This window comes from Rutilus rutilus (genome assembly GCF_951802725.1).
Source record: "Rutilus rutilus genome assembly, chromosome: 24".
NCBI lineage: Eukaryota > Metazoa > Chordata > Actinopteri > Cypriniformes > Leuciscidae > Rutilus > Rutilus rutilus.
The window spans coordinates 12,226,114-12,246,935 of record NC_140228.1 but is presented as its reverse complement, the minus strand read 5'-3'; the positions used below and the strand labels follow the sequence as shown (position 1 = coordinate 12,246,935).

At 37.4% G+C, this 20,822-nt stretch overlaps 3 protein-coding genes and 1 long non-coding RNA gene across 5 annotated transcripts; 3 read left to right on the top strand and 1 right to left on the bottom strand.

Annotated features, from left to right (window-relative positions):
- Positions 1 to 812: 812 nt before the first annotated feature.
- ppp1r42 (protein phosphatase 1, regulatory subunit 42) lies at positions 813 to 8,632 on the top strand. Its single transcript, XM_084398942.1, has 9 exons — positions 813 to 1,004; positions 3,301 to 3,439; positions 4,012 to 4,178; positions 4,294 to 4,432; positions 4,923 to 5,039; positions 6,540 to 6,657; positions 6,887 to 7,018; positions 7,425 to 7,557; positions 8,345 to 8,632. Exons 1-9 carry the CDS (start codon positions 820 to 822, stop codon positions 8,385 to 8,387), a joined length of 1,173 nt encoding a protein of 390 aa, XP_084255068.1. The 5' UTR covers positions 813 to 819; the 3' UTR covers positions 8,388 to 8,632.
- A 1,963-nt stretch (positions 8,633 to 10,595) lies between these two features.
- On the top strand, positions 10,596 to 11,823 carry tcf24 (transcription factor 24). Its single transcript, XM_084398951.1, has 2 exons — positions 10,596 to 11,044; positions 11,200 to 11,823. The coding sequence occupies exons 1-2, from the start codon at positions 10,607 to 10,609 to the stop codon at positions 11,299 to 11,301; spliced, it is 540 nt and encodes a 179-aa protein (XP_084255077.1). The 5' UTR covers positions 10,596 to 10,606; the 3' UTR covers positions 11,302 to 11,823.
- Positions 11,824 to 12,592: 769 nt separating this feature from the next.
- On the top strand, positions 12,593 to 15,583 carry LOC311284109. Of its 2 annotated transcripts, none has more exons than XR_014626158.1 (6): positions 12,593 to 12,675; positions 13,922 to 13,972; positions 14,467 to 14,528; positions 14,754 to 14,825; positions 15,034 to 15,100; positions 15,298 to 15,583. It is a non-coding gene; the product is annotated as an uncharacterized lncRNA (long non-coding RNA). The 2 variants fall into 2 exon arrangements; XR_014626159.1 differs by having other exon boundaries at positions 14,910 to 15,100.
- Positions 15,199 to 20,663, bottom strand: mcmdc2 (minichromosome maintenance domain containing 2; the record flags this gene model as incomplete). The annotated part of the gene is made up of 14 exons (XM_084398954.1): positions 15,199 to 15,433; positions 15,688 to 15,797; positions 16,170 to 16,306; positions 16,630 to 16,809; positions 17,190 to 17,356; positions 17,462 to 17,667; positions 17,750 to 17,984; positions 18,075 to 18,203; positions 18,733 to 18,834; positions 19,144 to 19,266; positions 19,340 to 19,535; positions 19,966 to 20,025; positions 20,239 to 20,369; positions 20,567 to 20,663. 14 exons carry the CDS (start codon positions 20,661 to 20,663, stop codon positions 15,282 to 15,284), a joined length of 2,025 nt encoding a protein of 674 aa, XP_084255080.1. The 3' UTR covers positions 15,199 to 15,281.
- Positions 20,664 to 20,822: the final 159 nt, after the last annotated feature.

Genomic DNA, 20,822 nt, shown 5'->3' with positions numbered 1-20,822 from the left:
AGCAGTTTGAGCTTGGAATGAGAGAGAAGAGGGAAATATTCGGTCTACCAGCCGAAGCTGATAAACATGGTTTCTGACATCATTTACTCACCCTCAAGTTGTTCCAAACCCGTATGAGTTTCTTTCTTCTTCTAAACAAAAATGAAGATATTTAGAGGAATATGGGTAACCATATAAAAAATATTGTGGAAGTCAGTGGGGCCCTTCAACTGTTTGGTTACAGACATTCTTCAAAATATCTTCTTTTGTGTTCAGCAGAAGAAAGAAATTCATACAGGTTTGGAGCAACTTGAGGGTGAGTAAATGACAGGATTTTCATTTTTGGGTGAACTATCCCTTTAGGGTCTTGTCTACTCTAACAAGCCTCATGGTTGGCCACAGGTTTTGGTTTGAACCTATTTTTTCTTCCTTTTAATCCTCTACACACACTTAGGGTAAATTTTTGTGTGTCATTTAATCCCTTCACTTTATAAAAATAATTTCTCAGCAGTGGCCTTTTTTACTTTTTGGCTTAATTTTGCCTTCTCAGACAAATATCAACTAAAGGGCACAGGCATGTTTTTATATGTTAATTTATTAGACTGACTCAGACGTTCATTTATGTTATTCCTTTAATGATAGAAGTTCATTCTAATTTAAATGAATTAAACAGGTTATTAATTACTACAGCTCTTAGTAGAATAAATGACTTTTAACAACATCATAAAACATTCTTTCACACATATATCGAGAAACAGTACAAGCGGTTAACGTCGTGTTCTAAAGTCCACAATGAATGTAAAACGATGTAAACTTTGCTCCATTTCGGTTGAGAATGTCATGCCACATTTTGAACAACTCTGGCGCGCGTCGCTTCGCCATGGCAACATCAGCTCGCTTCCTAAACAAAGCCGAGACAAGAGGAAAGGAGAAGGACATTACATCAGCAGAAACACTTTGCGTTCATACCTGACGACAGTTAATGCACAACATTGTATCTCTCATTGTATTATACTTATATTAAGGTAAGAAGATGCAGTGCTTATTTTATAGCGCGCGTGTGCCTTTTTTGTTTACATACCAACAGTGGCCTACGTTGCTTGTCATTGTTTATTAGAAATAAGAATGCTCATTTACGTTATGTGTATTGCAATACTGTTAAATATACTGCGGTGTATTATAAAGATTGGCAAACTGCCATCTTTATCCCGTTCCCTGGAGTGTAACCACAGAAAGTTATTGATTTTAAGAGGCTCTCCATGTCAACTCCCCATAGTCTGCTGCTCTGAGATCAAGTGTAAAACCGACCTGCTGTCATGTGTTGATGTATGTATTCCCTTTACTTCTGTCCTAATGTTCATCGTCTGTGTGGTTGACAGTATAGAGAGTTCTTAAAAGACAATATAGAGAGAAGAATCAGTATACGGAATAAAATGTAATTACTTTCCAAGTAAGTCTTTTTGGTAAGGTTTGTTATATAATACAGCATGCAGATGTGCAGGATGTGTCAAGCTTACAGACAATGTATATCTCAAGGGTATTGAGTTATTTTGTTTTTCCTTGGGAGAACAGATCTCCCTTTATGATAATGTGAGGTCACATGTCTATTTCACCTTTAGCCTCGATCTCACTTTTCAAGAAATATGTAATTTTGACAAAGGTTTGCGGGTCAATTGACTATGCTGTCTCTAAAGTACATATCATCAAAGAAATAATGGTCACCACATCAATTATTCCTTTCAAAAACCTATTTAAAATCAATATAGACACATATTTAGAGATTAGGGGCTGTATTAAAGAAACTTCTGATCTTAATTTCTCACTTAAAGGTAGGATAGGCGATTTGTTTCAGAATTTTCTTTTTTTGTTATACTGGTTGAAAGTTTCTTCACATCCTGATAACAATCACTAACTTAAGTGGTCTAAATATTTAAATGTATATCGTCTGTGGAAGGCGTAGGACCATAAAATGTTCGTCCAATCATTGCATTCGGTACAATTGCAATGTTTCGATGTCCTACCTGCCTGTCAACATATGTATTTTCATACCTTTGCGCACCCTGCTAGTGCAGACATCATACGTCATCAGCGAGTTTCATGCTATGCCGTTAGACAGACGTCAGTCAGCGAGCACCACAACTGAAACAGCAGCCACCTTTACAGTTCCTCCTGAACCAAAACAATGAGCTTATGCTGAGTTCACATCATAACTACCATAGTTTGGAAGTGATGGAAACCCGTGGCGTTACACTCGTGGCGAGTGGTTTGTGATTTGAATTTACGCTTCAATTGCAATTTGCAACAGTATCACGCCTAAATGAATCTGCAGCAGTCAGGTGGTACAGGTCAGAGTTCTTCAAGTTGTTTATGTTCATTATTATTGTAATGTTATGTAATTTGAGACATGAGGTAGTTTAACGCCTTCTCTCGTCTCGTGACGCTTTGGAACCTCTGCTGTGTGCGTTCATGTGCTTTGAACAAGCGGCAACCTTCCGATCTCTCTCTTGAATCCAACACGGAAGTGACTTAAACTGCAATTCATCGACTGGCCACTTCTCAGGCTCCAAAAGAGAATATAAAAAACTATGTTTACAGCCTGGTACAAAAAGTGTTTTTGGTCTATATAGCTAATTTTGCCCTTCATGACAATTGTGAGGGGGTGAATTTTTTTATAACTCATCCGTTTAAATTATATTAAGCCTTACATTTCTGCATAATTAAGGGCGTTGCCTTTTGAGTGACAGGTGGATTGCCGCTGCTGTCCCTACTAGCCGTTTGTCTGTTAGCCGGCACGTCACCTCAGTTAATACACCTCTTTTCCCATTTTTTGGTTATCCGGGAGTGACGTGCAGTGACACGCTGCCAAGATGGCGACGGCCGGCTCCGCCCCCTTTTGGGCTTCAAAACCACTCTTCAGAAACTATGGGTGACGTCACGGACACTATGTCCATAGTTTTTTTTTTTAACGTCCATACAGTCTATGGTTTTGAAGGAGGCGTGGCTTTGGAGAGCAGTTTGAAGGAAGGGTGGGATCTCATGCTTTCAAAGCTAGCTTGCTATTGCTAGCCACTCCAAAAATGACTCTACCTTTAAGATTTGAAAATGTTCTATTTCCTAAGCAAAATTACCATGGTTACTAAATAGATAGGATAGCATTCTGAGTTTACAACCCCAGTAATACAGCCCTAGTACTGTAAATTCTATTTGATCATATGTTTTTGCATTGCTTATTGTGGTTTTGGCTCTCTCATAAATCTTCTTATTCCCTTGACATGCTGTGCTGCAAAAGAGAAATCTATCCTGTGATATTTTTACACACAGAGTCATTATGGTCCGCCTGACAGTGCATCTGATCGCAAAATCAAGCAATCACTCAAAAACCTGCAGAAGTGGATCTCTCCAGCAGTATCTGAAGAAACTGACCCATCTCAACTTTTCAAACAAACGTATAGAGGACATTGTAAGTTTCAAGTTCAAATGTGTTCAAATTCTAGTTTCCATTAAATTAAATATTACACTACCATTCAAAAGTCTGGGGTCAGTAAGATTTTTTTCAAAGAAATTAATACTTTTGTTCACCATAGATGCATTAAATTGATTAAAAGTGACATTAAAGACTTACATTGTTAAAAAATATATATATTGAAATGCTGTTCTTGTGAACTTTCTGTTCATCAAAGAATCCTGAAAATGTATTACTGTTTCCACAAAAATCTTAAGTTGCACAACTGTTTTCAAAATTGATAATAATAAGAAATGTTTCTTGAGCACCAAATCAGCATATTAGAATGGTTTCTGAAGGATCATGTGACACTGAAGACTGGGGAAATGAATGACATCATAAATTACATTTGAACATATATTAAAATAGAAAACAGTTATCCTAAATTTTACAATATTTCAGTTTTACTGTATGATAAATGCAGCCTTGGTGAGCTTCTATCAAAAACATCAAAAAATCTTATCAACACCAAACTTTTCAATGGCAATATTTTTACTGTTTATTGATTATTTTCCCTCTTTAACATTTAGGATGATCTATCGATTTGCAGAAACCTCACAGTCCTTTACCTTTATGACAACCAAATATCACAAATCTGCGATTTGGGATTTGCCTCAAACCTTACACATTTATACATGCAAAATAACAATATCTCTTGCATAGAGAACCTCTCATCTCTGCATAATCTCTCCAAATTGTAAGTATATGAAAGTGCAAGCATGGTTATTATTTTTCATCACATTCCTGCTTGCATTGAAATGAAGTATGGCATTCATATTTTGCTGTTGCCTACTAATGTTTCTATATTTGAGGTTCTTGGGAGGAAACAGCATCACTGTGGTGGAGGGATTAGAGGAGCTGAAAAGCCTGAAGGAGCTGCATGTGGAAGGTCAGAGACTACCCCGTGGAGAAAAGCTGGTCTTTGACCCGCGATCCATTTCTAGCCTCTCTGTGAGTAACTCGTTTTTTTTAACATTCACCTCAGTGAAGAAGAGCCTTAGGTTGTTCAATTATATCTTCAATCTAGTGCACTTATATTTGGATTGACATAGCACAGTGTCCTGAAGCATCTTGTGAGTTTGCTGTCAGAATCAGAAGAGAGGCGTACGACTCAAGGACCAAGATGTGTATCAAAGCAGTTCTGTGCAAAATTTGATGAGGGTAAAAGAGGTCTCTGTGGCTGCCTCCTTGTCTGACAAATCAACAGGGAGTATTTACCGCCCAGGCTATGGGAAAACAAACCGAAAAGTTGAGAATTTTGTTTATTTTGATAATTAATGAAATTGCAAGTGTAAGTGCACCCAATTTTTCCCCCGCAAAAAAAAAAAATCCTAAATGCTCTCCTTTTACTAACAGTGAAATCTTCATTGATTCACCAGAAGTGGAACTGGTTTCAAATTTAAAGTGCATTACTAATTATATTTATATTATATTCTTTCAGGAAACCCTGTGCATTTTAAATATCTGCAAAAATAACATTGATGAGATATGGGACTTGGCCCCTCTCAGAGAACTGGCCCATCTTTTTGCTGCTGATAACCAGCTACAGGACTTACAGGTAAATATGATTTTCCAGAAATAAGATACTTATGAACAATGGTTCATTTTATAAGCACAATAAAAGTTACATTGTGCAGTTTTTGTTCTGTTTAAATACGATGAAGTTGTATGTTCCTATGAAGTGTGAAATGATAGAGGGAGAGTAGTGCAAAAACCTAATCCTACAAATCCTTCCAGCAATCCCCCAACTTGCACAGGGCCAGAATTATTCAACAAATCAGCGGGCCGGTCTCCAGGGACAGCTTCTGCTGACAATTTAAACAAGCGCAAGTTTTCCTCCTTCCTTAGTGAACTGATTTTCTTCTGAAATACACTCAGTGCCCCGTATAACTTCAGCCTTGTATTAAAAAAACATTTGAGGCAAACATTTAGTGAAACTAAAGCTGAAAAGTAGCCTCTTCTGGAAAAGGGATTTTCCAACCTATCGATATCACACATTCAGTGACTGGTGAAGGAACACTTTCTGAACTCCGCCGTAGTGTAACGAGTAAAAAAAAAACCTTGTCAAGCACCTCGCTAACTTTGTCCAACAGCACAAAAGACAATTCTCTCAGCAACTGCCACCGATAATAGTGATCCATGTGTCAGAGGAAGCTTTCATGTTTAGCAGATATCTCCTTTAATTTATACAACCCCTTTGCCACTATTGATTCAGTGGCGACAGCACCCAAAGGATCAATTCCTGCCTTGCGCAGTTTGGTCCAATTCCAGAGGAAACATTATGGATTTTTAAAATAGATTATGACAGGCAGTCAGCCGAGTGACAAATGGGTACTGCAGAGGCTGTTAGTGGCGCACGGCCAGACAGTGCAGATAGGGATCGAAGCGCTGGTCAAATACAGGTTCATAACTGGCCATCATTAACCCAGTGTGAGGCTGGAAAGGGCCCAGTCAGGAGTGCATTCAGCACTCCCGCGCATGGGAGGGCAATTTGGCGCTGGGCAGTTCCCAGCCAAGCCCTCAGAGTGACAGACCTGACACGATCATTTATCAAAGCCTGAGAGCGCGCGGTTCGCTGGGGTCCCGCTAGAGCTGATTGCACGCGGACTGAAAAGTGGAAGCATTTTAGTTGAGACAGGAAGGCAATGAACAATCAGAGCGTGTCCAGAGAGTATTCATATTTCCAGCCTGGATTAATGTGTCCTTAGATAAACATACACTGCAGGCAACATGCTTGAGGACTACTGCCCAGGGGAACTTGTTAGTCCGAGTGACAGTATTTATTAAAACAAGCTGATGTTTTGTTTATACTTTTTGCCCCTCCAAAGTTTTGGTTGAATTTGTTTTTTATGCTTGTGCCCTCTTTGTCTCCCTGATTATTTATTAACCATGCAGATCTTCTTTTAAATCTCCAACATCTTTTCAGTGTTCAGGATTCTTCCAGGATGCAAAATCTCATTTGGAACATTTGGAAAATATGTTTTTTACTCTGTCTACCAATGATTTTATTTTACACTGATTAAGAGTAACATATAATGCCTTTATTTTACGCTTTCAGGAGTTAGAGACAGTGTTCAGCCAATGGTCTCAACTGCGGCTACTGGATCTGAGTAGAAATCCTGTGTGTCACAAACCTAAATACAGGGACAGACTAATAACTGTCTGCAAAATTCTAGGTGAGAATTAGCTAACTCAAATTGTTTCTCCTTTATTTATTTTTAATTCTTATCATTATTATTTTATGTATTTAATTTATCACTTTTAATGACACTTCAATAACACTTATTAAGCATTTTAATCACAGCTATTTTAATAGTTACTTTTATTGGTGGTGTGCTTTGCATTTTAAATAATTATTTAGTCAGTAAAATTATACAGAAACTGTATTTATTTCTTGATATTTAGAGGACCTCGATGGAAAACAAATAAATGAGCTGTCTAGGCAGTTTCTAATCAACTGGAAAGCCTCAAAAATTGCAAAGAAGAAACTAGAGGACGAAAAAGACATCAGAGGACGAATCACAAATCCACTTACAAGTATAAATATTTGCTGCTGTGTGTGTGTGTGTGTGTCATTATTTACATTAATGCATTATATATAGAGGATTAAAATAAATGTTACATTATTAAAATATATGACTTTACACACTGTATATTATCATTTGTATTACAAAAAAACAGGGCCCTAACATGTCACTATTATCGCATTTGAATTTACAAAATTTCTTTGGTGAGTGCATTGCAATGAAATTGTCATTATTGTTCTTTGAAATTTACAGTAATTTATTTATTTTGCTATAATGCATTTCTCCTAGTAATGGGCAAGGCATCATTTATTTACATTCCATTATTGTATATCATCACCAGCATGTGGTTGAGTAAGCCTTACATCCATTATGTCAGTTTCTGTGACAATGTGTGACTAACCCGTGTTTTGCTTTAGCTGATATTCAAAGGGGCCCCCAACATCTCTTTGCCCATGACCGCAGTAGCTCTCTTAGAAAGCCGTCAGAATTCGGGAAGCCCGGCGTTACCTTTCGGACAGACCAAGTTCAAGCAGACAGCAGAGGGAGAAGGTATGAACAACTGAAATTTCTGCATGCTATTCGTCTATTTTTTTATTTTTTTTATTTTTTTTATCCAATACTTAAGACTTATCTTCTATTAAAAAAGGGAAAGAAATTCTTAGATAAAAGCTATCGGTGTAAAGTTGCATGCAACTACTCATTTGTTGCCTTCAGACATGCTGGATAAATGCCTGCTGTTTGTCAAGTTGTATGACTCTTATTTTTCCCAACCATGCAAATAAACAGCTTTCTCCTTTAGAACTAGCCTGAGGTTAACCACAGTTCTGTGCTGTGTAATGTGACATCATCTTTTACTGCACAAATCGTACCCCTTTGATGTCTCACATTCTAAATATGTTAATCCTATTGGTTATCATATCAGTTGCTTTATCAGTGTGTGGCCTCTGAAATGTAGCTACAATAAATATGAACTGAATGTTTTTGTGCTTATATGAAAAAAAAAAACGTACCAAGCAAGAGTATGAGTAAAAAGAATGATAATGCTGAATGACATTTGTTTAAAGCCCTAATTTTCTATGTTATTATAGGGGTCCAGTAACAGAAGGATTTTAGTGATAATTTATATAAGCATATATTAGACAGTGTGTGCCAGAATGTTATTGTTCTTGGCTATTTTTAATATTAACTATTTACTATTTTGACTATTAACACACAAAAAAATGAAACACAAAAAGCATAAAAGTCAACAAATATTGTTTAAATATTGTGTTAATAGTGTAATTCATGACATTTCATTTTATTTACTTAATTCATTAATGTTCTGGTGTGTTCACAGGTCAAGAGGGCTAAATATCCCAATGCGGAGTGGCAGACTCTGAAAATCTGAAACTGCTGATTTAAAACCCTTTATCAGTGTCCTTTTGGCTTTATAAAAGTCATTGTCGTGTGAGGACTTTTCACTTTCAATACAGCGACTCTTCAGCTCTGCAACTTACATACAATGTGAATTTCTGAGCAGGCTCTCGTGAGTCTTTTGCACTGCCTAGTTTGCATCTTCAATTCAATTATTTCTTAAATATTTGTGTATGTGTTTGTTTGATTGTTTGTAATAAATTTACTTTGCAAAATGTTTGAGTATTTTTTAATATCATCATGTTTTGTACATCATTCTTTAGGATAAGGATATACATGCATTAGTAATGTTATTGTTCATTAAATATAGTTTTAAAAAAAATCCTAGTTGAAACAGGTAATTTTAATAACAAAATCTCAAAGTGAGATTTTATTTGCCATTGGAATTTCTCTGTGAAATCACAGATATTGACTACATCTATAGTTTAATTTTCTATTTTTAAGGTTTCATAATGCTTTTAGTTAGGCTATTTACATTATCAAATATAATTTTTAGCATGTTGTGTTTTTTTTTTTTTATCAAATAATATATTTATTATATTTATCTGATCAAATATGGAGTATTGTAACAAATGAATGCTCCAAATCTCACTGCATCATGCTTTAAATTAAATTACTAATTAAATAGGTAGTCCTTTACATTCAGAGCTAATCTTTAGATTCATAGCAAACTTTTTTTCTGACTGAGGATTTATTTCAACTTACACATTATAGCAGATTTATCAACATCATGGACACTGCGTTCTGGCCTGGAACGGTAAATGAATATGGAATATAAAACTGATTTTATAATAATGTTTAGACATATAGGCCTATAGAATACGCGGTGAGTACAGTAATGCACGAATGTAATTTCTGCGTATTTGGGAAATTTGTATCTACACCAGGGTATAACCTCTGAAAGATGTAGAGTAATTAGACAGAGAAGCTTACTTAACCTCATTTGCTCTGCTTCATAATTATTGGCCTGCGGGCAATACTGTTACTTCATCCTTACGAAAACAATGTTTATTAAGAACAGTCTCAGATATACATGTTATGAATAATTCCATTCATTAATTCTCCCACATCTCCGTTTGCGGAAAACAGAATGATTAATTTGGAGTCTCACAAGAATTTCCTCAAGCATGCCAGTTGATTGCAGTGTTTAGAGTTTATTTATTGGCGTTGTCCCAGAAAATGAAGCTGATGTCTGCGGCTCAAAATTATAATATCGACGACATGCCTTTTTAAATGTTAAAGTATAGGCAATGAAATTGTCGTGAGCACCGTGCCGATCGAATATGCACCGATCTGTTTGCCAGCTTGAAAATTACAATATTGTTGGGTAAAACAAACAAAATAAATTAGAACCAAACAAAGCCAAAAAAGGGGATACGAGTAGCCTATTTATTTCTTAAATAAACAATATTTTATATAATTTTCTGAAGTTGTGGATTACAAAGTGGTTTACAAAGTAACCAAAAATGCTGCCTCTGGCGTCGGAAAATGGACTGTATAGGCTACCCTCCTACCGACCGATGCGAGAACGGCTCCAGTTGCCAGAGTTTTTGTGGCTTTTGATTAATTACACCGGAGTGAAACACTTGTCAGCTCTTTGTGTTGCCCGATAAATTAGAGGCTCATGAGACTTTACGCAGTCATTCAGGTGAGGACGCTGCGTGCGCGCGGACATACAGCCTATCCGTAGACGACCTTTCACGCGCAGCACCACGACTGTACATATATTTTTACAACGAGAAAGGGACTAATATTTTACAACGGTACTTTTGCCGAGCTGTGGAGGTTTTCATGCCTTGATGTGTGTTTCTTAGGACAGCACTTGAAACGATAATACAGGTATGGTTATAACATTTCAGCAAGTTCTCATGAAAATGCACCTTTACAAGTCTACTTAAAGAGTTGTATTAAAACTGCATGGTCTGATATGATTTAATGTAGCCTAAATCATAACTTAAGGCGTATGGCTGTTTTATTGCTTTGACATTGAATGACTCATAGTGGATATGAGATTTTTTTGGGCTCACTTGAGGCAAATGTTCCCATAAAAGTTTTTTACGAGTGTATGAGCTTAAACGTGTTTTTGACATAGTCTTCAATATTTGTATGAATGTGCCCGTTTGCCTATTTAAATGTGTATTTTTAACGTAGCCCACTATTTTAACCAGGTTAAGGGGTGATTTCAATGGTTGGAAGACAGTCGATCCGTATGGATGGCATTGGTTCTGTGACAGTTATGGATGACAGTCCCGCATCAAGCCCCAACTCGAGCCCCAGTCCCGACACGCTCTCAGCGGACAGCCGGCGCCCAGAGGCCCTGTCCCACTCCAGGGTGGTCCCGTCTAGTGGCCTCGGTGGCAGAGGGAGACCCGCAGCAGCCAACGCAGCGCGCGAGAGGAGTCGCGTGCAGACGCTCAGGCATGCGTTCCTCGAGCTGCAGAGAACATTACCGTCGGTGCCACCGGACACCAAACTGTCCAAACTCGACGTCTTGATATTGGCAACCACATACATAGCGCATTTAACGAGAACCTTACAAGAGGAAGGGATGGAAGAGGACAACACAAAACAAACTGAAGCTTTGAATTCACTTAAAGGCGATGGCTACTTGCATCCAGTGAAAGTAAGTTTTGATCAATTCTGCTGTTCAGTTATTGGCCTATTTTACCATGAAATAGAAATTTAAAGTAGAAAATGTTCACATTTGTTTTGAATAGGCTGAGGTTTGTTCTAACAGTTTTAAAATAAGTGTTTGTATTCATCGTTTTTGTCTTTCAGAAATGGCCAATGCGTTCAAGATTGTATATCGGTGCCACTGGCCAGTTCCTGGGTAACTCGAATGAAAATCAAGGGGCATCTTCATCATCGTCTCAAACATAGCCTATTATTTGCACAAAAGGTTTTTGGAGGTAATGATTTAAAAATGAAGGTTAAAAAATGTAGTTGTTTCAGTAATTTTGTTGCATAAATTGTCCAGTTGCAGCCTGTAAAATTTTGTTTTACGCTATGAACAGAAATTTTTGAACTGATTATTATCATGTTGCCATACAGACAGCTGAATAATTGTGCATATTAATATATCCTAATTATTTCAAATATGTAAATAAGATTGAAATATTAAACTTTTGTGTTTTTTAACTGTGGGTTTCTGCTCAGACTTCTGTAGCTATTTGCAGTTCTGTACTTGTCTGAAATTCCGTGTGTTGGGTTATAATGAGCTGTCATGCTTGAGCTGTCGGCTATGCACTTTCTGTTACAACATTTGCACTAAATGCATGTGTGAATAACTTAACATTCGTCATGTGAAGTGGTCTGTCAGAATCGCAACAATAGCATCACCATCCCCTTTCTTCTTTTCACGTGAACAGTATGTGGAATAATAAATAAAACAATTCTTAAACTAAAATTACACTGATCTCAAGTTTATTATCAATTTTCTTATCGATGTTTTTCGATCATTCACAATATGCAGTATAATGTGTTCCAACGGCATTTGACATGCACTGAACATTTTAAATAACCTATCAAAAGATTTAATTATTTTAAACTTTATTTACAGTTCTAATAGGCTTATATCTCATGCGATGACAGCATGCTGTGAAATTTATCATGGAAACATAAAAAATAAAAAAAAACTTTAAAGCTTAGTCATGACAAATTACTGAAAAGTTGTGGAAACAATGAATAGTGTTAACTCTGTAAAGCCCTTTTAAACCCTCTAAAGAGAAAGGTTTATAGCCCCAATTGCACTAGGCCTATTGATCTAAATAAGTAGCCTATATTGCTGACTGAATGTATCATTTTTATCTAAATTGTGGATATTGTTATTAAATAGGGTATAATATATAGTAATATATAATATATATTTTATAGCTTACTAGCCTATATTGTGTGTGTGTGTGTGTGTGTGTGTGTGTGTGTGTGTGTGTGTGTGTGTGTGTGTAGGCTACTTTAGGTTTGAGAAGCTAGATTTAATAAGCAAGCTTCTTTCATTAAAGAAATCAAATTCCAAAAGAATTTTCATTAAACTTTACTGTGTTTTGGATTGATATCAATACAAACATATGAACATATGCCAGAGTTAAACAGTTTCAGCAGATTTTATTTTTATCACACTAGTCTAGCACATCAGCACGCATGTGCTGGTCCTACTAGGAAGTACTTAAAACGTGAAGTACGCATGCGTCACATCCTTTCCTTCCCGAGAGTGGACTGAGCTGGTCGCACGTTCTACATGTTGCAGTATAACACGAGGTAAATGTGTTTCAATTAATAGTTGAACTGATGCATTCTTAGTGAAAGTATTTTTGCACCGATTTGTGAATCTGTTCATGAGGTTATAAGCTCGTTTAGAGATTTTTGCATCCTGGGTTGGCCACGTGGTTGGATCCCACACGTGTTACAAAAAGACTAAGTTATTATACGAATTTGCTACGTCGTTTCGTAGAAGCATCATTAGTCATTAATAACTGGAGTTTGAAGGATTTGAGCAACTGAGTCAGTCCCGAGCATTATCATGGATCGTCAGGCACGACTCGCGGTATTTCTCATATTAATGAGTCGCATTCATAGACCGTAAAAAAAGACCTCATGGTGATGATGAGCCAGCTCGTCCTGTTGCAAAACAGATCAGCCCGAATGTGTGCTTTTACTATTAAGCTTTCATGTCTTAAATTGGACGAGTATTACAAATTGACATTACATTTACACGTTATGACTTAATTGACTGTATATTTTTATTCATGAACTTTTGAGCAATGATGTGGAGAGGAGATCTCAAATCACTCTGCTGCTTTAGACTTAAGTTTGAAGGGTTTATCTTGAGCCCAAAGTGAATGCAGTAGCTTTGATTGGGTGTATTGCGTTTCTTTAGGGACCGTATGATCAATATTCATATTATTATTCACAATGGTGACATGATTTTGTCAAATCCTGTTGTAATCATGACCTATCTTAGGAAAGGTTTTAAGTATCCCATGAGGACCGTTATAAATCATTTTGGCAGGTGCGTGTCCCAGATCTGGTGATAAATTGCTCCTTTGCCATTTGCTCTGCTGTCGGCAGGACTGTGCTCTGTCCGGCATAGGTCTGCTGTCCCTTGTGTGGCCTGGCTGGTTTGGGAATGGTCTTGCATGACCTGGATTGGGTAATCAGGGCTTTGATTCACTTGGAGGTGCTGTGGTCTTGGTAAAGGTCCTGACCTTGAGTTGAACTAGCCTTGCCTAGGCCTTTGTGTTTGTGTGTGAGGGTCTACTCTCAAGCTGTGTTACAATGCCTTTTGACCTCTAGATCATCAGTCATCTTTTTGAGGTGGAATTGAGTTTTTCATTTTCCTTTTCCCTCAGTGCTGCTTATTTGAGGCACTAAATCAATAACTGAAATAACATGGGTAACTAGTGATCATATTCATAACTTTCTGCTGCTTTTGTCATGTTTCTTTTCTTAGAGGAATTAGAAGTTAAACTTATCCTTTTTTTTTGTTTTTGTTTTTTTCAATCAGAGAAGAGGCAGATGAAGATGGCTGCAGCCAGTGGAAAGGATCAGTGCAAAGGTAAGAAACTGAATTTGCTAAATTGACTTTTAAAGCTAAAAGATGTGGACAAGATTACTGGGATGTAAAGCGTATCAGATTGGTTAGCAATGATTTTGTGTTTTTGCAGTTTACTTTTCATGCCACATTGGGGTACAAAGTCACAAACTGACTATCTGAAGCAGCAGCAGAGCAATTGACTGTTTAGTATGCGATTTAAGGATATATAGCCACCTTCACTTATCCTCACTAGGTTCAAGGATTTCTACTGGTAAAGGGTGAAGAGAAATTATTTATTTTAGATATACATTGTAAATGAGTTTAATGTTTTTCTTTTGTGTGAGATGAGGGTTTGAGGAATGCTTGTTGCTATGATGAGTCACGTTTTGCCGTTTACCCATCAGACCAAATTGGATTGCTGATATTGTGACTATCTGAAGCAACAGCAGAGTTGATTAGCCAGTAGCCTTTTTGCGATTTCACCAGCATTAAATTTGATCTTATCCTCCCACCAGGTCCAAGGATTCCCCTAGGAAAGGGGTGACCTGAGAAGTTCAGATCATATGAAGACTGGCAAGTAAAAAAATGTTTTATATATATATCTTTTTTTGCAGTGCAAAATGTGTATTTTGGAAAATTGCTTGTTACCATGATGATATCACATTTACGCCGTTTACCCATCAGACCAGACTGGGTTGTTGACACTGTGACTATCTGAAGCATGAAGCAACAGCATAATTGACTACCCAGAACCCCTTATGAGAATACTACAGTATTGATTTGATTCTACCTCCCTTACCAGATCGAAGGACTGAATCTAGAAAATGGTGACATGAAAAATGCAGATGAATGAAGACTGGTTACTTGTAAACTGGTAAATTATATACAATTAATTCATTCTATACTTGATAATGTCACTTGCCATGATGATATCACATTTACGCCGTTTACCCATCAGACCAGACTGGGTTGTTGACACTGTGACTATCTGAAGCATGAAGCAACAGCAGAATTGGAACTGACTACCCAGAACCCCATTTGAGAATACTACAGTATTGATTTTATTCTACCTCCCCTACCAGATCGAAGGACAAACTAGAAAATGATGACAGAAGTGCTGATGAATGAAGACTGGTTACTTGTATACTGGTAAATTATATACAATCAATTCTATATTTGATATTAATGTCATTTGCCATGATGAATTCACATATTCGCCGTTTACCCATCAGACCAGACTGGGGTGCTGAAACTGTGACTATCTGAGGACATGTCTTGACTTTAAATAGGCTAAAGCTTAGTTCCTACTTCCTGCTTGTAATACCTTGCTTCATTCCTCTACACAGGTTGCGTAGGTGTGCACAAAATTCAAGATCTGCTTGCGGGATTCTTCCAGTGTAAGGTCCCGCTGGTGCAAGGAGTCCAGGTCATGAAGAGCACAGGGAAACACTGCGTCGGGTGGAAAAACAAGCACAGAGGCCCCTGCATTCCCAAGACAAACTTTCTCATTCCCAAACACTCAACGCACACACAGTAACAGGAGCTTGATCCTAACTTTAAACTAGTAAAGTGCTAAAATGTGAATGGGTTGTGATCAAATGCACATATTGAAATAAATGATCATCAAAAACATTCCTGATTGTTTCTTTACTGAATGTCATTTTAGAATGACTGACTGGATTTCAAAGGTTTTTTGTATATTTGTTTAGACTTTAGAAATAAAAATGAGAACCAACCATGTTTTAGGGTGACTGAACTCTCGCACAGCAGTACTGCAATGACCGCATCTTCCTCTAGAACTTGATCTCTCAGACTGAGTTTAGCATGAGCCTGGGCCAGAGAAATCCTAACAGAACCAATAAACAATATCAGTTGTGTATGAAATGGTTACATTTTTAAATCTACTATTAGTGGTGTGACTGCTTGTTTTACAGAAGTAGTTTAGATTCTTTATGCTTTATCTCCCCCCATCCCTTTTTTAACCAGTTGTTGGTGTACAAATGTCTTCCATCAATCTCTAAATAAACTACCAAAGAATTTACACAACTCTGTTTGCTGACAATCTATTGGAAATGGGGAAGTGCTTAATTTGCAGACTTGCAATATAACTGCTCCATCTAGTGGTCAAGGCTTTGTAAAAAAGAGTTGCCATTATGTAGCTTTCCTTTTTTAAATCAGTTCAAATGCTGCTGCAAACTGTTAATTTTGTAGTGCTTACAGCAGTTTGACAGACGTGACAGAGGATCTCTGTGTTGAGTCTGAGCGAACCCTGCGACTGGCCATGTAATAGCCATGGATCATCCTTTCCGCCTCAGGGCTCATGTCCACCTTCAGCTCCCTTGCATGAGCCAAGAGCTAGAAGACATTCAAGTGTGGAAAAACAGGCTATTTTCATGTAACTAAGTCTAACCTTATGCACATTACATAAAATCTTTAACATTTCAAACTAGAAAACCGAAAAAGAAACAGCAGTCCAAATGCAGTGTTATACTGTACATTACTGGCAAAAAGTTAATATTTTTTAAAAGAAGCCTTTTATGTTCACCAAAGCTGAATGGCTGCATGAGCGCTTTACAAGTTGAAATCTTGTAATTATGGTAATTACGATATGATGTGAATGCACCTTTATTACAATTTAAAGGGGTTCCGATCCCTTTTGACCGGTATTATTGACAGACCTCTTTGTAGTCTTGTGTGGTAAACTGCATGCATGCTGGGTAAAGGGGTTCTCCTGGGCACATGGCCTGTCTCAGGGTATGTACTGTCATGGACAGAAGTGGATGATTGCCGCTTGTTTCTCTACACTGGACTACGAGTCCAAATGCCCCTGCGAGTTGAAGGGGAACTGAGCCCATTTCCTGCATTTATAAAATAAATCATAATCACTATAAAATAAGCAGATGCTGTAAAACCATGACTTCTTTAAATATTTACTGATGTAGTAATATATAAAATAACACAAGTCTTTTTTTAGACAATTTGGAGTAACTGAGGGTGCGGTTCAGCAACTGATACAAATTAGCACAATGAGGAACTCTCCTAAAATAGATGGCATTGTCTCTGGTTCCTGTTCCCAAATACAGAAAAAGGTGGGGTCATCTGTGAAGCATTCCAGCATTCCTTCTAATCAGCCTTTTGGTATGTACTGCTTGCTTATAAAATTCCCACATTATCATTCCCATCTCATTTCCTGAGGAAAAGCTCCATTTGACTATAATAAGATTGGATATGAACCCACCACAGAACCGAGCACCACATTATCACATCTGGCTGTCCTCTTGGGGGGGGAAGCAGCATCAGCTAAGGCCCAAAAGTTACACTGGATGGGGAAGGAGAGCTGCTGGTCTATATCATCACCATACTTCTTGGCAGGAATGAAAACAGACACAGTTCTGCTTTCAAGAGCTGAAGGAAAAATAGCTATTTAGGTTTGCTGTGCTTTAATGCATAGAGTTTTTCATATCTAGCTGTCATCTGCGATAGAAATAATGTTAAACAATTAATTGGTACCAGACTGAAGCATGTCCATCTTGTCTTTCTTGTAGCATGTGAGGTCTCCCAGCAGACAGACTCCTCCAGATGCCAGCAAAGCTGAACCTGCATGGATGTTGGCGGTACCTGCTCCATGTTCATCTCTAGATAGAGATGCCAACAGCTCTCCTGTCAGCGCATGTTGAATGCCTCGTGAGGCCAATGGCAGGCTATATCTCATCAACCTGTCAACGAATAAACACATACTATGCATCATATTTTGATGATCATTATAAAAATGGATATGTGCATTTGATAAAGCTGTACCTATCAATTATTAGACTGTCACTGGTGAGAGCAAGCACATCCAGGTGGTTGGGCGAGTCTGGATTATCTTCAGTTTGCACCAAGCTAAGAAGTAGCCCCAACTTTAATGTGTTGTAGAGTCCCGGTGGGATCACCGGGGAAGCGAATGAGTTGGCTACAATGGCAGCGAACCTCCACGGGGAACAGGCCGAGGCTGCAAGCAGGTACTGGAAGTTGTTGCTAACCAGACGGGAGCCTGTGAGCAGCAGTCAGGAGCAAATTACTTTGACATGCTGTGAATTTGCCTGGCTGTTTTTACACCATCAAAGTCAAAACAAGACCTTACATTTTGGGGTCCATGGTTGGATGCTGCAAGCCTCGACACTCCAGGTAACATTGGGCCACTGGTGCACATGAGCTGGAATCCCCACAACTCGGTACAGATGGCCGATTCTCATGGAGTTACACAGTTCATCTAATTACGTTAAGAGAAACAAAACAATCACAGTTGGGGGATGGTCTTCACTTATTATTTTGAGAAACAAGCTCACCACCTACACGACTGCCAAAAGAAACACTGCAGGCTCTTTTAAACAATGATTCCACTATGACTTGTAGCAACTAATGAGTGTACCTTACATTTATTAACATGTATGTTCGGTAACTAGAGCCTGGCCTATTGAATTCCAGACTAATACTAGGTCAACACAATATGCTAATACCGTCCAGAGAATCTGTGGCCTCTCCAGTTGGCTAACTGAGAAATATTATTGAAGGAGACAGGAACACCCAATCTAATACTGAAAGACACTGTGAGAGGATGTGTTTCGGCAGTTTATGTATTTGAGAGCTCTGATTCAACCTTATGAAAACCAGGTTAATCAGGCATGACAAGTAACAAACTAACTGGATTATTTCCTAATGGATGGTTTAAAAGTAAAGTTTATTTGCAATACCATGAGAAAGTAGAAGGGGGTAATTTAGGAAACAAAAAGTGCATTTACCTCTTAGAAAAAGGGTGACAGACTGATATCTCAAGGACGCAGCATCATGAACTCCCAAAATATCCACTGCTTTTACATGTATGAGCTCAACTAGCTGTTTATCTGTGAATTAAATAAAAACAAATATATATCCAATTTTACACATTATAACATTTAGTCTATAAAATAACTGTTTTCTGTTGAACTTAAGTTAAAGTAACATTTAATAACATTATAAATATATTTACTTCCACATTTGATCAATGCATAATGTGTCGTTGCTGAATAAAAGTTTTTTTTTTTAATCATACTGATCACAAACCTGAATGGTAGTGTTTGCAACTATAAAGTTCACAGATTTTTTCCCCCATGAATCAAGTTTCTATTTTATATAATATTTCAATAATGTTATTTTAATTGATGTAGTCTCACCCCCTAAAACACGAGATTTCACATCCTCTTTCAGCGGTGAAGAGCAGAGAAAGCAGGTAAAATCACTTCTAACCGTGGCAGACTCTGTGGCACCCGGTGCATGAACTCTGATATGATGAAACCCTTTAGACAAATTGACAAATTGTGTAGTAGAAAAATAACAAATAATACCCATAAAGTGAATTAGGTTACCTACCTCTTGAGCAAGGACATGTCTCTTCTGAGCAGAGAAATCTGGCCCCTTGTGTGTATTTGGTGACACGTGTCATGGCAATTACGAGGCCCTCCAAAGCAAAAGGTCTCACAGGACCATATCCACGAGGAAACTCAGAGAGATCCAAAACATAGTCAGGAAAAGGCGGCAAGTGAGTTGGCTTTAAAACAACATTAACCTACAGAGAAAAAAAAATATCTTATGTTTTTTATATTTTGATACACTGATGTCTCTATTATATGATTGTCTAGTGAATTTCAAGAATACCCAAGTCTGTACTCACATCAGTCAAAAGTTTGGAATATTTTTTGTCTCTTATGTGCACCAAGCCTGCATTCGTTTGATCAAAAATACTGTAATTTTTTTATATATTGTGACATTTTATTACAATTTAAAGAACTGCTTTCTATTTAATATATTTTATTTATTCCTGTGATGGGAACACTGAATATTAGCAGCCATTACTCCAGTCTTCCTTCCTTCCTTTTTTTTTATATTATCAATGTTGAAAACTGCTTAATAGTTCAAAAACATTAAAAACTTTTGACCAGTAGTGAACACATAAACAAATATAAGTGAAATGTTAATTTAATTAAGCTGTTCCTTACCTGGCTTTCTGTTTCTATGTGGTCAATAAGTGACAGAGTTTTTATAGACAGATAACAAACCTGAAAAATAACCACTGCATTTTCATTTGTTTGAAATACAGAGTAATTTCTACATGTAAATATCAATGTGGTCTGTTAAGCACAATACAAAACACGACATTGTTTATTTTTTCACCTACAGGAAACTATAGCTGGTAGAAAATAAGCATAAGCAAACGTGAGGTAACTGACTAATAAGTTGGGTATTTTGTATACTTCATTTGTGCAACTCACTGACTGAAAGAGTGAAACAGCTTTGAGAGGGTCGTGTAGTATACAGTCTCCCAGTGGGGCGTCGAGCTCAAGCATATCTGAGGGACTTACATCAAAACTGAACCGATACACGGCCCCCATCTGCTGTGCACCTGAAAGACATTTGCCCCCCTTTCAACAGTTATGGATATATAATAATAATAACATAAAATGTAATGATTAATCTAAAACGTCACATAAAAACGGATGTGGACACTGTATGTGTCACGTGCACGAGCTCCTGTCCACTGAGGGAAACTACTAGATGCATTTAAACCGCTAATAATGCTCCCAAACTTTATAAACAAACCTTTAAAGACATTACAGTCTTCAATGAGTTTACGTAATCCACCACTCCTATCTAAATAAATTACTATTGCTTCTTTTAAAGAAAGTAGACTATCCATATCTCCGCTCAGCTGTTGGGCGAGAAGAAGCTAGACATCAATATGCAAATGAGATGTATCACACGTGACTCAAGAAACATAACCTCGAATAACGCTTCTAATAATAATTAAATAATACATTTAATGAGTGTGAAACCCACCACATCTATTTAAATGTAT

Coding starts and splice junctions, on each gene's coding strand:
- tcf24 (XM_084398951.1), top strand. CDS start 10,607: ATGGTTGGAAGACAGTCGATCCGTATGGATGGCATTGGTTCTGTGACA. Junction 11,045..11,199: donor GCTACTTGCATCCAGTGAAA/GTAAGTTTTGAT, acceptor TTTGTCTTTCAG/AAATGGCCAATGCGTTCAAG.
- ppp1r42 (XM_084398942.1), top strand. CDS start 820: ATGCCACATTTTGAACAACTCTGGCGCGCGTCGCTTCGCCATGGCAAC. Junction 4,433..4,922: donor GATCCATTTCTAGCCTCTCT/GTGAGTAACTCG, acceptor ATATTCTTTCAG/GAAACCCTGTGCATTTTAAA. Junction 6,658..6,886: donor AACTGTCTGCAAAATTCTAG/GTGAGAATTAGC, acceptor CTTGATATTTAG/AGGACCTCGATGGAAAACAA.